General features: G+C 36.5%; 2 protein-coding genes and 2 long non-coding RNA genes across 4 annotated transcripts; 2 read left to right on the top strand and 2 right to left on the bottom strand.

The window, feature by feature from the left end:
• Positions 1-1151: 1151 nt before the first annotated feature.
• On the bottom strand, positions 1152-3127 carry LOC110871170. The gene is made up of 3 exons (XR_002553530.2): positions 2993-3127; positions 1808-1883; positions 1152-1727 (listed from the first exon to the last, which is right to left on the bottom strand). It is a non-coding gene; the product is annotated as an uncharacterized LOC110871170 (long non-coding RNA).
• Positions 3128-4229: 1102 nt separating this feature from the next.
• Positions 4230-6158, top strand: LOC110872994 (caffeic acid 3-O-methyltransferase). The gene is made up of 4 exons (XM_022121893.2): positions 4230-4729; positions 5283-5593; positions 5673-5737; positions 5828-6158. The coding sequence occupies exons 1-4, from the start codon at positions 4305-4307 to the stop codon at positions 6122-6124; spliced, it is 1098 nt and encodes a 365-aa protein (XP_021977585.1). The 5' UTR covers positions 4230-4304; the 3' UTR covers positions 6125-6158.
• A 5085-nt stretch (positions 6159-11243) lies between these two features.
• Positions 11244-12274, bottom strand: LOC110872996. The gene is made up of 2 exons (XR_002554854.2): positions 11796-12274; positions 11244-11639 (listed from the first exon to the last, which is right to left on the bottom strand). It is a non-coding gene; the product is annotated as an uncharacterized LOC110872996 (long non-coding RNA).
• A 2450-nt stretch (positions 12275-14724) lies between these two features.
• LOC110872995 (caffeic acid 3-O-methyltransferase) lies at positions 14725-16149 on the top strand. The gene is made up of 4 exons (XM_022121894.2): positions 14725-15149; positions 15264-15574; positions 15658-15722; positions 15805-16149. The coding sequence occupies exons 1-4, from the start codon at positions 14725-14727 to the stop codon at positions 16099-16101; spliced, it is 1098 nt and encodes a 365-aa protein (XP_021977586.1). The 3' UTR covers positions 16102-16149.
• Positions 16150-16943: the final 794 nt, after the last annotated feature.

Raw genomic sequence — 16943 nt, 5'->3', positions numbered from 1 at the left:
TCTAGCATATCATTTATACTTTCTCATTCCTTCTATGTTTCGAATCCGTCTCGTGGATTCTAACATATTATTCACACTTTCTCATTCTTTTTATGTTTGGTACTTTCAATTTCTTGAGAGTCTTACATTTTCCATTCACCCTCACGTCCACCTACTCCCTGATTCTAACGGACATACCTGTAACAATTATCACGGTCTCACGAACGTTGTATGTTTCTTGTGTACTGGCCAGGTACACAATCCACATACTAGTTTCGTGTCTTCGTGTAACCGTCACCTTATGTCCGAAGAATTAGTTTTCAGCACGTGTATCATTTTCAAAACTTCATTACTATTCCATTATTATCTTTCATTTAAAATTCTCCTTCCATTGATAGGTTTTACATTACATGTACTTACATATATTAAATATACGTACCTGGAACCAATTTATCTTACTACGTGCCTTGGTGTCGGTCTAGACCGCACTCGTGGATCATCCTCTCCATCCACTATGCTTATCTTTAGATCTTGATCTAGTGTTGGATTGTACGGGTTCCTTTTCAGAAGAGCACACAGGTTTGAGTTCAAGTATTTGTCTCCTCATACTTGATTTCCCTCAAACCAGGGCTCTGATACCAACTTGAAACACCCAGATTTCCTAATCCAAAAAAGTAATAGTATCATACTATTTTTTAACAAAATTCGGGCATGACCCGTTCGTGTTATGAACAAATCCCTGTAAGACCAACTTGTAAGAACTTAAATATAACACAGCGGAAAATATGAGCCCAAAAACTTTGTTCTTAAAAATTCATATTAATTTCATTAAAACTCAATTACAAAATGTAATACGTTCATTAGAGAGGTTTCACAATGTTACATTATATCAAGGCTTCATGACCAATTTAAAACAAACTATGTGAACTTTCTTTTCCGTACAATCCTTGCTCTCAACTCGATCTATGTCTGCTTCACTTCACTAGTGGTAGAGGAAACCCGAGCGATACCAGTGGACAACCCAACCATTACTCATTAACACACCATACAACATTAAACAATATAATAGAAATTCGTAAAGTATTCTATGAAGTAAAAGTGGAATTGTCCAAGCGCTTTCTTAAATACTCTTTATCCAAACCAGGTTTCATTCCATCATGAATCTGACAATCTCATGCTTGCATTACATTCCAAACTCAAAGCACATCATGAGTAATCGTAAGTACTCCGACGCCTTGATAACGTTCATACGTATATCTTTAGCATCGTATATTCATACACACATGCATTCACACTTACGCGCCTATTATCACATACACCTATATGCAAACGTACCTTCATGCATGTCTACGTCCCTACCTACACACAAACAATCATTTACGAATTTATATGCACTAGCTCATACTTACCACTTCATACACATACGCTTACGCCGAAATGGCATATTCACAACTTAACATAATATAGGCAATATACAAAACGACCTACGTGCCTACTAGATTCCTAAACATATTTACTTATACAATTTCTTACACTAAACGAAAACAAATCCATTCTTTCACTAACCGACGACCCTTAACATCTCTTATATTCAAAACCAATCCTTAACATAAGTTATGTGACCTTGGAACACCATTTAAACAAGTCCAATGTATAAAACAACTAAAATCCAACAAACTGCCTGCAGCACGGTCCCTCGCGGGCTGCGTAAGCCTTGGCTTCCTTCGTTTATTACTTCTAATTAGTACCTGTTCTTTCATGATGTTTCATAGGCATAAGTATTATAAATTTATTAAACCTACTAAAAAGTGAATCGAGATTCACTTACCTCGAGTGCCCGTCTCGTGCATGCTTCCTCATATCCTTTACGTAGCCTTCCATGTTTCTCCCATCTTAACATGATCCTATACTTTCATGTCATTATGGTTACCACTTCATTAGTATAAACACACATTCTAATATTGCATTCATTTGACATTCATATCCAACATTATACTTTATTTATCAAATTCCAATCAACACAAAATATAAGCTTGAAGTCGCATCTTTTCATTCCGCATAATTCCTCATGTTGTTACATTTAGCACATATTGATTTAGCATGTATTTACTGATTTCACTAATATAACACTTGAGACAAAATTTTAATACACTAATTATGCACAGTTGACTTTCAGAAAGTCAACTGTCCATCTTGTGATTTATCAATCTAACTTCATACGTCCACATTATTATAGTCGATTATGTTACGAGCATTATATACATTCCCAACTTACTTAGCAAAACACACATACCACCACACGATCATATATGCACATTCAACATAATCAAATCCTTCCATATTTGTCATCTCATAATCCCACAACTATCAACATCATTTAAGATTGATCATACAACCACATCACCCAACTACAAAATCAACTAAGTGTATTTGGTGTGCCATAACCTTACGCATAGAATACAAGCTACTAATGCACGCTTCTAACACATCATACTAACAAATCAAAGTCCCATATGATCTCTACTTAAATCACACTTTTCATCTTAGTTCGCTATCAATTATGTCATTATCACTTTCCATACATAATTACCCGCAACTTGCATATAATTCCACATAAAATTGTCACTTAGGCATTTTATCGAGCACTTGATGTGCGTACTACAAACAAGGCACAATGTACAAGTATTTCATGCCCAACCTTCCTAGTCCATACAAAATTCAACCAAATTTCACATAGTTTCTTTATCTACATCAAGAACATCAATCAAAACTCTAATACCTATACATTCATCTCTCGATTTCTCATAAGTCTCATCATCTAAGAATTTCTAAAATCTTATCATGTAACTAGCACAAGTGGGTTTTTCTTCAAACCTTCAATATAAACTAATTCAAGCATAATACATCTTCTAATGATGATTCTAATTCATACACAAGTTCAATTTCTTCAATTTCACGAATTTGATTAAACCCTAGTTCATGATAATGCATCAAAATATAACATTCAACTTACCTTATGTTCAATATGCTTAGATTAGAGATTTCTTGGACCCATGCTTCCGATTCTTTCTTGATAACACCCTTAATTGAAGTGATTCTTGAGTTAGGTTAAAGGAGAAGGGTTTCTCTTTCCCCTGCTCTTCTTGCGTCGCACACCCACACCCACAATCACTGGGTTTTTATTTTTGATACTAATATTTATTACAATTTACACATTTAGCCCTTAAGGTTATCCTTGTTGTCATGTTTGCATATATGTTTCATTCTTTATAAACTTACATCATAATTATTGAACTTAAGTAATTAAATTAGACTCTTTAACATCAAATTAGCTATTATGAATTTTGGGGTGTTACACCACAAGTGGCGATGCGGCCTGGCATCGCGTCCCGCAGTCTTCGCCAGAGTAAGGACGCGGAAACAACAGCAGTTACCGCAGGCAGCGATGCGGCGCAGCACCGCATCCTGCCCACGAGGCAAGTGGGACTGACACCAGAGAGCCAGTGGCACCAATGACAGTCGCCTGTCAGCCCATACGTAAGCAACAGACTGATACCGCAGTAGGACGTGGCTTCACCTCCACAGCCGACAAGCCTGACACACCTGCATAAGGGCGGCGCGTCGTCAGTCTGACCACTCAACTACCCTCCTTCACTCCTCGGCTATAAATACCCATCCCAAACCAGGTTTGAGGTATCGCTTCTCAACTCTCTCACTACTACTACTATCACACACTTTGCTTCACAAGCAAATTACTAATTCTCACGCCGGAGAGTGGTAACAAGGAGCACCCCCACCCCTTTCTCCTTGTTATGAGTTATGGTGTGTTTTTCTTGTGCAGGAGACAGCCCAGCTGACGATCCAGCCACCGATCCTCGGAAAGAAGGGATTAACCTACTTGTCGAGACGAGTGAATTAACCTCTCTTGGTTAACCAGTGTTTCATCACTATTGTACCGACATTTCTGAATTAATAGTTATGGATAATAATAGTAATAATAATAATAATAATAATAATAATAATAATAATATTATTATTATTAATAAATAATGAATTATGCCAATGTTCTCACTTGGATGGCGGAGTGAATAGATTATATGACTTTTCAAAAAAAAAAAAAAGATAAAGTTGAACTGTCAGTTTCATTAAAAACAGCAGTAGAGGCTGCCATAGCAAAAACAAACTATACTAGTGAAATAGGTGAGTCTCATCTGTATATATACATGCATACACAGTTGTTCTTTTTTCATATTATATCTTGTATGTTGTATCACATAAAAAATTAAAAGGATTCACATATAACAATTATTTCATTTGTCAATCAGATGGGTTCAACATCAGCCTCTGTGAACGTTCCACTGGAAGCAAACCAAGATGATCAATCTTTCCTGTTTGCAATGCAATTGGCATCTGCATCTGTCTTGCCAATGGTGTTGAAAACCGCCATCGAGCTTGATTTGCTTGAGACCATTGCGAAAGCTGGTCCAGGTGGTTCGCTTTCGTCTTCTGAACTGGTGGCTCAGCTTCCCAAGGTTAACAACCCCGAAGCACCAGTGATGGTGGACCGGATTTGTAGACTTTTGGCTAGCTATTCTGTGCTCACATGTACTCTCAAGGAGACCACGGATGGGTGCGCTGAGCGGTTCTATGGTGTGGCTCCGGTGTGCAAGTTCTTGACCAAGAATGATAGTGGTGTTTCGTTAGCACCCTTGTTGCTCATGAACCAGGACAAGGTTTTCATGGAGAGCTGGTAACATTTAAAATGATTTTTTGTTTAGTTTTCAGTATTTTGTTTTAATTAATTTTCTTTTCTTGTGTCATAGGAGTTATTTTTTTTATTGAAACGTAAAGGAGTTCTTTGATAATAGATTAATTGCATTTCAAGTAGAATTAGTGAATTTAAATGTTTTAATAAAGTAATTATGATTCTACTAGATGACCTGTAATAAAAAATAGAACTATATATAATAAAGCTATTGACAAAAAGTATTAACACATAGTAGTAAATAATTAATACATATATAGTTGATGAAAATAACATTATCATATTCAAACAAAATACGAAATTGGTCAATTTAATTGACTAAAACAATTAACGATATTATGACATGTTTTTTCAAACCTGCTCATTTTAGTTGATTCAAACAACTTGACTATATATAACATGTTTCTTCAAGTTGATTCAAACAATTTGACTATATATTGAAATGTTTTTTCAAAACGCAGATTATTTAATATCACATAATTAGTTTCAAAGTTGTACGCTATAACTAAGTTTGATTTATTATTGATAATGATGTTAGGTACTTTCTAAAAGACGCGGTTTTGGATGGTGGAATCCCATCCAACAAAGCTTATGGTATGCCGGCATTCGAATATTATGGGAAAGATCAAAGATTTAACAAGGTTTTCAATAGTGCAATGTTTAATCATTCCACCATGACGATGAAAAAGATTATAGATTTGTACGATGGTTTTAGTAGTCTCGAAACACTAGTTGATGTTGGTGGTGGCACTGGTGCAAGCCTTAACATGATCACCTCTAAACATACTTCACTCAAGGGTATAAACTTTGATTTGCCACATGTTATTGAAGATGCCACAACTTATCATGGTATGTACATATGAAATGGTTTCACCATTGGATCAACAATCAAATAGGAAATAAGTTGAACTAATGTAATTTATTGCAGGTATTGAGCATGTTGGAGGAGATATGTTTGAAAGTGTACCGAAAGGAGATGCTATATTTATGAAGGTTATTTTTTTTCTTAATTCTACTTATGATTTAAAAAGATAACCAACTTTGATTTGGTTTTTAATAAATTTTAAATGTTTAATTATGTAGTGGATACTTCATGACTGGAGTGATGCACTCTGCCTGCAAGTTCTTAAGAACTGCTACAAATCACTTCCAAAAAATGGGAAAGTCATTGTGGCAGAATGCATTCTTTCTGAGGCACCCGACTCGACTCCAGCTACCCAAAATGTAATACATATCGACGTGATTATGTTGGTTCACAGCCTGGGTGGCAAAGAGAGAACTGAGAAAGAATTTGAGGCTTTAGCTAAAGCAGCAGGTTTTAAAGGTTTCAACAAGGCTGCTTGTGCTCTCAATACATGGGTTATGGAATTTTGCAAATAAACTTCCAAATAAATTAAACAAATGTAATTCGACTTGAGATTTGTTGGAAATCTTCTTTAAAGTTGTTTTTGAGTTATTACTTTTTTTCGTCCCTATGGTTTGTCAAAAATCACTATTTCAGTCCAATAGTTCAAATATTATCAAAACACTTACTGTAGTTTCACTTTCGTAACTATTACGGTCCATCTTCGTTAACCCCATCTATTATGCTGTTAAATTTTGATGAAATTACTAAAATACCCTTGTGTTAAATAAATAATAAAAAGAAACAATATTCAACGACACCTTAATTGCATACCCAGCCGACCAACGGTCAACCACCATTATCACCAAACACACTATCAAACACCGAGCACCACCACCCTAGAACGCCAGAAATAAGGATAAGAACAGAAGCACCCGATTGCAGCTGGATAATATATATATACTCAAAGATTAACTTTGTGTAGCCATGATTTTTCAGAATTAATCGGTTGTAACCACCCTTTTAAGTGATTTCAATTGAATTAGTGGATGCTTAGTCTGCTGACTAAGGGATCCCGCAACCACGTTCGTCTTACCAGGGTTGTAGACAAGGGCCTCGCTTTGTGGGGACAGGAGGGAGCAGCCGATCCCCCGAACTTTTCGCTCAGTAGTGGAGAGTATGTATTTATCGTATAGAAATTTTTGGGTATATACGTTTTCGACCATCCGGTTTTATAGAAATTTTTTAGTATATACGTTTTCGACCCCTAGGTTGGAAATTTAAAGCTTCGCCACTGGTTGTAGAGGATTTTAAAATTATAATCTTTTACCAACTCTAATCGATGTCTTTGTCTCATGGTTGTAGAGGATTTTAAAATTATAATCTTTTACCAACTCTAATCGATGTCTTTGTCTCATATTTATACTCTTCTTACTCGAGTCTTTTTTTATTATCTAGGTAATTGGTACCTTTTGTTTAAATAGTATTTCCAAATTCCAAATAACAAAAACATCGGCTAACTCATGATAATGAGTTGGATATTGGGGATTTAATCGATGGGGCATAAGCAATCACTTTGACCCTTTTCATAAGAACACACCCAGCCTGAGATAAGACGTGCGCATCACAATAAATTACCAAGTCATCATTGCTTCAAGTGGTAGTATCATCGGATCTTGATTGTCAATTTCTCATTAAATAATTAAAACGCTTCCTCATGTCCTTTATTTCAAGAAAATTGACATCTTGTGGAGTTAATTTGGTCAATCAAAGGGCTATCATTTATCAAGATTCCAAGAAAAGGAACATTCAAGTGGGTGATGCGTTGTGTCCGTTATGTGGCTCGGAAGAAGAAAATACGGGTCATTTGTTCATCGCCTGTATAGTTGCTTCGAACATTTGGAATGGGATTAGTGCTTGGTGCAAGATTCCAAACATTTATGCTTTTCCGTTAAGGATCTTCTCGAATTGCACACATCCCTCGGGGCGTCGGAGAAAAAGAAAGTGGCGGTTCAAGGTATACTGAGGATCGCTTGCTGGAGCTTATGGAGAGCCAGGAACAACTTCATTTTTTCCAACAATCCGGTTTGTGTTAATAAGATTTTAAGTGAAGTTAAATCTTTGGGTTTTGCTTGGTTTGCGAATAGGTCGAGATTCAAAGAGATAGGTTGGGTAGATTGGATTTCTTTTGGTAATATGTAATTGTAGTCTTGTTTGTTGTTGGTTGGTTGGCCCGGTTTGGGTCGGCCGGTTGTAAATGAAAGTAATTTTCAAAAAAAAAAAAAAATCAAAGGGCTATCAGAGATCTATAATAAACATGTGATAGTAACTCATCAAGCCTACAAAGCTATGAACTTAAGAGGGGTCCTTGGTGGTGGTGACGATTTCAAAAAAGCCTCAACTTTACTTCGAGTCACATGAATACTAGTCTAGTTTATCACATTATTTAGGACTTGGACCTCTTAGATCCAAATGCACATTAAGGGAGGGGTGGTGATCACTCATCACTCACAACATCAAATCAAATTTCGTCATTTCATCAACAATTATTCTATCACTCATAATCTTTTTTTAGTGGATATACCCATCACTCACAACACCCAACAAAAACCCTCACATATTCCATTCTTCACGACGTGATATATTCCACGAGTTATAAAATGCACGAGTGATATAAAACAGTGGGGGTGGTGTGAATTAATGTTCCACGCGTGAAGAAATCCATCACGGAGGAATTCTCCTCCCACCTCGCCTGCCCTTAGAAGAATTTATTAAAGTTTCTCTTTTTGCTACAATTCAAGTACTTCATGAAGGTAATCAACATGATGATCCTCACTGTGTATATAATGAGATATTATCATTAAAAAAAATCAATACATTGCCCCAACATTGGTTAACACACTTTATACATAGCTTGTTTTAATCAATCGACTCAATCATGCAACTATTATCCAATATTCGCCTATTGTTCATTTCACAAACTATTCAAACACTTATATGTTTAGTTTTCAAAACCAATAAATAACTAAACTAATACATCACCCAAGTTAACATATCTACCATTATTTAAAGAGTAAACTGCCATTTTGGCCCCTATGGTTTGGCCAGTTTTGCCACTTTAGTCCAAATCTCAAACTTATTACATCTGGGTCCCTGTGGTTTGCATTTTGTTGCCATTTTAGTTCAAAACTCAAAATGTCTGAATTTTGACTGATTTACTGACCCTTTTTTGTCCTGTTGTGGAGGGGTAGTTTGGGTATTAAATTTTCATTAATGTATTCAATAATTAAAAAAACCACATAATATTAAAAAACCCCTTAATTCATTTTCTTTTTACAACCAGACATACAAGAAACCCAGAAGATTCATCAAAGATGCAAAATTCACAATACAATCCCATCATTTTACTGAAAATCAGTAAACCCTATAACAAGATTCATCAAAGATGCAAAATTCACAATACAAGAAATGCAAGCATTGACTTCAACAATACCAGTAAACGCTTCGAACAAGATTCACCAAATATGCAAAATATACAATCAGACATTCAAGAAATGCCACTAAAAATCTTCAATCTCCAGATAACATTCAACACAATCAACAACAGCAGCATCAATCTCTACAAACACCACAACAATTCACACCAAATCAATCCTTCAAAAACACAATCAAACCTCCCAAATCCACACAAACAAAACCAAAACCCTAAAAAAACAATCACCAGATTCAGTTCCAAAAACCATACCAAATAAGTCTTACTCCCTTCACTCCCCAATCTGAGCAAATCCTTAGCATATTCCAACGCCTCCATCAACGGTGATGGCTATGTGCAGGGGTTAGATTTAGGGAAAATTGGAAGCAGAGAGAAAGGAGGTAGAAGAAGTCCCAGCTCTGCAACCCTGATCTGCAACCCATAACAACACCACCGGTCATCACCGTCACCGGTAACCAGCTCTGCAACCCGGGGGAATTTTCAGGTGACGGAGTGAATTTCGAGTTCTGTTTTGAGTTTCATCTGCACCTCCGACATCATCTTCATTGCTAACCACTACCATCCATCCTTTTCTGCTCACGTGAACTCCGGTGACCTCCATCATCTTTTCCGCCGCAAACAGAGAAATGAAGATGATGATGGTGTGCAATTTCATGGGTCTGATTTCGAATGAGAACGAGAATGATGGAGGGTTTATGTGGCGGCGGTGGTGTAAAGAGAGAAAGAGAGAGAGGTTGGTGATGGTGGCGGTGGTGAGAAGGGGGAGGAGGTGGCGGTGGTGGTGGTGCATGTGGCGGCAGGGTGGTCGTGGTGCATGTGGCGGCAGAGTGGTGGTGGTGGCGGCGGGCTGCAGATCCGGTGGTGGGGGTGGTGATGGTGGTAGTTCAGAGAGAGATAGAGAGAGATGATGATGAACTCTTGAAGATGAAGGGTTATTTGATTTTGTATATATAATTGAGTTATAATAATATATTAATGGTTTTAGGGTATTATATATATATATATATATAATTGAGTTATAATAATTTCAAAATGACTAAAATACCCCTAAGGGTAAAGACAAAATATCATGGTCATTAGTGGGGAATCTGACCAAAATTGAAATTTGGACCAAAATGGCAACAAAATGCAAACCACAGGGACCCAGATGTAATAAGTTTGAGATTTGGACTAAAGTGGCAAAACTGGCCAAACCACAGGGACCAAAATGGCAGTTTACTCTTATTTAAAATATAAATTGAAGGATAAATTAATTAAATAGTGGCAAAAATACCCTTAAAATTCCTTACTAAAATTCGGTACTAATACCGTTTTTACCAAAAAAATACCGGTACCAATACCGTTATTTACCGATACCGAAATTCAAAAAATCTAATACCGATACAAATACCGTTTATAATTGGTACGATACTGGTATTTCGGTAAAAAAATCTCAATCCCTACCTTGTAATACCATATGGAGTTTTCAAGTCTAGTAACCTTTGCATTCATTCATATGGAGTTTCCAAGTCTACAAAGTCAAAGTAAAGGTACCTTGAAAAAAAAATCCAAACCTTTAACTTACGGAAAAGGTCAACCCATGTTTAGCTTACTTCCAAAGTTGATCTATAAACAAGTATCTTTTCACCTTCTACCATAATTTCCAAAGGTATAGACGATTAAAGCCCATAAACAAAATAGTATAGATTTTTGTTTTCCATAAAAAGCGAACATCTCTCGTGAACTTTGAAGTAAAAAAAGCAACTCATACAACAATATAAAGTGAAAGTGAGCGATTACCTGTGTAGTATGTGGATTAACTGTAAAAATGGCTTGTTGCAAATTACCCATAGTTAGAGACTCGCAAAACATCACAGCTTCAAAGGAACAAAAAAAAATATCTTTAAATCTAGCAAAGCTACAATTAAAAAATCGCCTACTTTCAAGTTTTTCATGAGCATAAAAGATCTAAACCTAGAAATAGACCAAACCGTCATCTGGTATACAAAGAATGGAGTCGCTCGTAAAGTACTCGAGATCAAATATACAAAATATATTATATAAACAATGAAGTCCAAAAGAACCATATTGCGCACATATTAGCAAGCAAAAAGGACAACAATAATCTGCCGTAACTGCAAAAGAAAGGTGCTCAGGTTTTACAAGCCAACAAACCAATAAAGAAAAGTTGAAACCATGACTTCAATTGCACCACAACCACAAACATGATATTAATATCAGAGATTATATCCAATAAATTCGTTTCAAAATCAATAACAGAAACATGATTCAAGAACATTACACCAAGAGAAGTACCTCTTAAATCGTCGTCATTTCCAGGGTTTTAACCCTACTTCCATCCCCGATGTTACCTCTGCAATTGGACCGATGTGAGTCAATAAAAGAATAACCAGAGGCCGAATTCATGGGCGATTTCATTCAATTTGGGATGATGATTCGTGAGTTGATTTCAATCATCAAACCTAATTGATTATATTAATAATTGTTGCCATCGTTTCAATCATCAGTCGGCCTCTTCAATTTACACTTTCATCAATAGGTGTCTTCAATGTACACAACTGGGATGAATAGTCATTGCGCAAGAATCATGTAGGATACACATTGAATTAGGGGCATATTTGGGAGAAAATGATGAAAATTAGGTAAAAATGCATGACTGTTGGGCTGAAACAAGTTCGTAATCCAAAATCAATAAGAGAATCAAGCAATTTTACCTGTAATCACCACCATAGTCACTACCAAACCTCAACTTCACCATCTGAGGATTCCTCTGCCGGAATCCTAACCGCCCCCGACTGACTTATGAAGGAACCCTAAAGCCGCCGCTGTTGAGGCTTCGATTTTTCACTACCTACCACTTCCATCGCCACAAACAACATAATCAAGAAGGATCGTCTACCACAAGATTCATCTGCCCAAATCCTAATAACCCCTTGACTGACTTGCGACAGAACCCTAAAGCCATCGTTGTTGGGGCTTCGCTTTGTCCACAACCTACCACCGCCATCATCCGAACACCATCAGGAGGACTTATGCAAACAGACAGGGCTATTGAATTCAAGAATCTGATGATTGCATTGAATGAGGAACGGTTGAGTTGAAGAAACTGATAATGGCATTGAATGAGAATGGAACGGGCGTAGAAAGATAGGCGATTTGGCTGAAACCCTTAGATGCAGGATTGAAACGTGTTTTCTTCGGATTAATCGTGATTGATTAATAATATGGTGTCTATTTTATGTGAGGAGGGCAGAATGGGAACAAAATGGTAAAAAATGAGGATTTTAAATTAACCTTTCATATGCCATCTTAAAATTTCAAGGTGAAATTACATTTGAGTACATAGGAGATGTATTATATAGATATATAGATTATACGCTTTATATTTAAGTCACCTAAAGTTGGGATGTTACAAGTTTAGTTTGATCTTCTAGTCCAAAAATACGAGTACTATGCCTTAGATGAAATATCAACAATCTGGACGTACATAAGAGTTTGTATGATATTCCAATTTTTAATTTCAAATATTTTGTTGTTGTAGTAGTGTACATTGGTGTAAAATAATTACTGGCCGGGTGTGTGAGTTTGATGTTTAAAAAGTTATTGTTTTTTTCTTAAAATATGATAATTTTGACTAGAGGTGACTTGAAATGTTGACTTCGTAGATTAGTCTACAATGCTTTTAAATGATCTCAAAATAAATTTTTATACGGTCAATGATAAAGTTAATGGTAACCCAGTGGTAAAATGCGATTCCATACGCCCGCGACCGCAAATAGCGTTTGGTTGCCCAAGCCAACCATTACCAGTTTCGGGGAAAACCAGCCGCCCGAATGCAGATTAGGTAAAACCTAATTGGGATTGGATTTGAACTTGAGACATCTGACCTTAAACCCAAATCTTCACTTTCCCTCCAATACCTACTGAGCTGTAAGGCACTGGCGAACTCAAAATATATTAAATAAGTGTTTTCCAAGTTATAAATTGTATCTATCAAATCGGTTGAGGATTAAAATTATGTAATTTGAACAATGAAACTTAGACTACAAGGTATGGTGATGGACCATCCTTGGAGGATGATCCGCCACGTAGGTGACACATCATAGTCCTCCCAAGGATGGATCATCCTCCAAAACTAGGGGGCATGGAGGATGGTCCTAGTCATCATCCTCCACCACTTTTATATTTTTTATATTTTTTTTAATCTTCAACTTTTTTTAAACATTTAACAAATAAAGTAACAAAATATTTTCATTAATATTAAAAAACATTACATAAACTTAAAAAATAATTAAACTTAAAAAAAATAAATTAAAAAAAAAAACATAAACTTAAAAACCTAAAGTTAAAAAAAAAACTTAAAAATATCCTAACATATTAAAATAAGCTACTAGTCTATATAAAACATAAGGAAAAAAAAGTAAAATACCTTCTTGGTCTCGGTTATATTTTGCTCGTCTAGTTAGCCGTTGGGACGACCCTTCATCGGCCGCCATGAACACCTGAGCCGCGTTCATAATCATGTTGTGCATAATAGCATCCTCTTCCGAAGATGATGAATACCACTCGGACAAAGACGATGAAGACATAGAAGAAATTGAAGAAATGGAAGAAACGGGTGAAGCCATGATAATTTTTTAGCGAGAGATGGGGTGGTAGCGGGTAAAAAAATAGATGAGTTTTTATAAAAAGGGGAGTGGGTTATAAAATGTGAGAGAGATGTGAGATTGTAGTGGGTGAAAAGTTGTGAAAAAATGAGTAAAAGAGGTGAGTATTTATAAAAATGGAAGTGAAATGGGGGAGAAATTAAAAAATAGCCGTTTGAAATTTATTATTTTTTATTTTTTTAACGGTCAAAATTGACCATGGGCCCACCATTTCGGTACGTCGCAAACGGCTAGAATGGGACGGAGAGGACGGGGACGGATGGGGGCGGCACGGTGTTTGGACCGTCGCCGACCCGCGACGGGCCGAGGCCAACCCCATACCGTGTAGCCTTAGATATAGTGTTAAACCAAGAACAAAGGACAAGAAAGAATTATTTAAAGAAATCATAATTAAATTGACGGCTTTAAACTCCATATTTTAAAATCTTAAATTCGTGATATTTAATATCTTTCTTTCTATACTATCTATATGACTCATATAATTTACAAAAACAGTCCAACAAGTAAACCAATGATCAGTGGTGGATATAGTGCACAACTAGGGATAACTCTCTTTTCTATAGTGTAAATTTTTTTCGGTTTTATACAAAGAATACCCCTAAACAAATACGAGGTTGGTCCATCCATGCGAAATTGCGAATCGGATTATGAGGTGGTCAGTCATCAATTGCTGCGATAGAGAAGAGTTGGTGGTCAGCCATCTACTGCTGCGAAACCCTCTTCTTTGTATTCATCCATAGATGCCGTGGTGGGTGAGGATTTTGTCGGACTACTTGCAAGTCAAAATATTATATTTTATGACTTTTCAACGTGGGTCAAAGAAACTTGTTCCAAACAAGTGTGCAAACACTTACACCAGTGAGGGTCCAGACTCCATGAGGTTGGTGAATCTCATGTGTATATATACATACATATGCAATGATTCTTTCATATTCCATTTTGTATCCAAATTAATTCATCTGTCAAGATATCAAAGATGGGTTCAACATCAGCATCTGTGAATGTTCCAGTGGAAGAAAGCCAAGATGATCAATCTTTCCTATTTGCAATGCAACTAGCAACTGCATCTGTCTTGCCAATGGTGTTGAAAACCGCCATTGAGCTTGATTTGCTTGAGACCATTGCGAAAGCTGGTCCAGACGGTTCGCTCTCGTCTTCTGAACTGGTGGCTCAGCTCCACAAGGTTAACAACCCTGAAGCACACGTGATGATTGACAGGATCTGTAGTCTTCTGTCTAGCCATTCTGTCCTCACATGCACCCTCAAGGAGACCGCTGATGGGTGCGTTGAGCGGTTCTATGGTTTGGCTCCTGTGTGCAAGTTCTTGATCAAGAATGATGCTGGTGTTTCATTGGCATCCTTGTTGCTCATGAACCAGGATAAGGTTCTTATGGAGAGCTGGTAAGATTTTTAGTGGGGTGTTTTTGTACTTTTTAGCTTTTTAGGGGATTTGGATATGTGGGTTGTCATACGAATTATATGATAAACTGATTGTTTAATGATTGATGATGTTAGGTACTATCTAAAAGACGCGGTTTTGGACGGTGGAATTCCATTCAACAAAGCTTATGGTATGTCGGCTTTTGAATACCATGGTAAAGATCAAAGATTTAACAAGGTTTTCAACAGTGGAATGTTTAATCATTCCACCATGACGATGAAAAAGATTGTAGATTTGTACGATGGTTTTAGTAGTCTCGAAACACTAGTTGATGTTGGTGGTGGCACGGGTGCAAGCCTTAACATGATCACCTCTAAACACACTTCACTCAAGGGTATAAACTTTGATTTGCCACATGTTATTGAAGATGCCACAACTTATCATGGTATGTACATATGAAATGGTTTCACTATCGGTTCAAGAATCAAATAGAAAATATATAAGTTGGACTAATGTAGATTATTGCAGGCATTGAGCATGAAGGAGGTGATATGTTTGAAAGTGTACCAAAAGGAGATGCTATTTTTATGAAGGTGAAACTTTTTTTTATTATTATTTAAAAAGATAACCAACTTTGATTCAGTTGTAATAAAGTTTTGGTGTATAATTTGACAGTGGATACTTCATGACTGGAGTGATGCACACTGCTTGCAAATTCTAAAGAACTGCCACAAATCACTTCCGGAAAATGGGAAAGTGATTGTTGCGGAATGCGTTCTTCCCGAAGCACCCGATTCGACTCCAGCGACGCAAAACGTGATACACATCGACGTGATTATGTTGGCTCATAACCCGGGTGGTAAAGAGAGAACTGAAAAAGAATTTGAGGCTTTAGCCAAAGGGTCAGGTTTCAAAGGTTTTAACAAGGCTGCTTGTGCTCTCAATACATGGGTTATGGAATTTTGCAAATAAACTTCCATTTAAATAACAGATGTAATTTGATTTAATACTTTTTGGAAATTTCTTTACTGTGTCTTTATGGTAAGAACCGATCAAACAGCAACGAAAAGAAGTTAAAAGAGAGTTTATATGAACCTATCGTCAGTGACACGTTACGACTAGAGTAAAACATAACACGTGTATGTTCACCACTGACGAGAAAAAAAGGGGCTCAACACTAATAAGTCACCTACTAATGAAGGCCAGTGACGTCTCACTAATAGTTAGCAATTTGACAACGCGAAACCATGTGGCACCTGCTAACTGGATGAAGACAATTATGTTAAAGGCGTCATTATCACCATGACAATGATGTGCAAAACATTATAAATAGAAAGGGATCTCAAGTGAAATCTCTTGAATCTTTTGACATCCAACAATTGTTAAGTGAAATCGTTCCAATGTATGTCGAGATCGTCTGTGTGTGAACTTTTGGGGTGTAAATTCCATTGGGAATTTGGTAAATCACCACCCCGCTAAGGAAATCGTTTATTATTCTATATTTGAATCGATTACATATATGAATGTAATATGACTTATGGGGATGTTCATCGGTTCGGTTTTGCGGTTTTGAATTTTTTTTGGTCGTAACCAAAAAGCAAACCGAAGAAGATAACCAAACAAGAATTTCGTTATGAGTAAATCGATTTCAACCGATTTATATTATAAAAGTGGTTCAAGAAGAACAAAACCATAACAAACAGATCTAACATATTACCAAGTTCTTTCCCCTGTGATATTTGATGCAAAGATTTTATCATGTGTTACCATCCACACTCAAAACTATAACAGATTCTTGGAAACTAAATATGATA

This window comes from Helianthus annuus, chromosome 8, assembly GCF_002127325.2.
Source record: "Helianthus annuus cultivar XRQ/B chromosome 8, HanXRQr2.0-SUNRISE, whole genome shotgun sequence".
NCBI classification, from domain to species: domain Eukaryota; kingdom Viridiplantae; phylum Streptophyta; class Magnoliopsida; order Asterales; family Asteraceae; genus Helianthus; species Helianthus annuus.
This window is presented reverse-complemented; position numbering and strand designations above follow the sequence as displayed.

What these genes read in the sequence shown, in the direction of transcription:
- LOC110872995 (XM_022121894.2), top strand. Translation starts at nt 14,725, where the DNA reads ATGGGTTCAACATCAGCATCTGTGAATGTTCCAGTGGAAGAAAGCCAA. An exon ending in AAGGTTCTTATGGAGAGCTG is followed by an intron (nt 15,150 to 15,263) that starts GTAAGATTTTTA and finishes TGATGATGTTAG; the next exon opens with GTACTATCTAAAAGACGCGG. An exon ending in GAGATGCTATTTTTATGAAG is followed by an intron (nt 15,723 to 15,804) that starts GTGAAACTTTTT and finishes ATAATTTGACAG; the next exon opens with TGGATACTTCATGACTGGAG.
- LOC110872994 (XM_022121893.2), top strand. Translation starts at nt 4,305, where the DNA reads ATGGGTTCAACATCAGCCTCTGTGAACGTTCCACTGGAAGCAAACCAA. An exon ending in AGATGCCACAACTTATCATG is followed by an intron (nt 5,594 to 5,672) that starts GTATGTACATAT and finishes AATTTATTGCAG; the next exon opens with GTATTGAGCATGTTGGAGGA. An exon ending in GAGATGCTATATTTATGAAG is followed by an intron (nt 5,738 to 5,827) that starts GTTATTTTTTTT and finishes TTAATTATGTAG; the next exon opens with TGGATACTTCATGACTGGAG.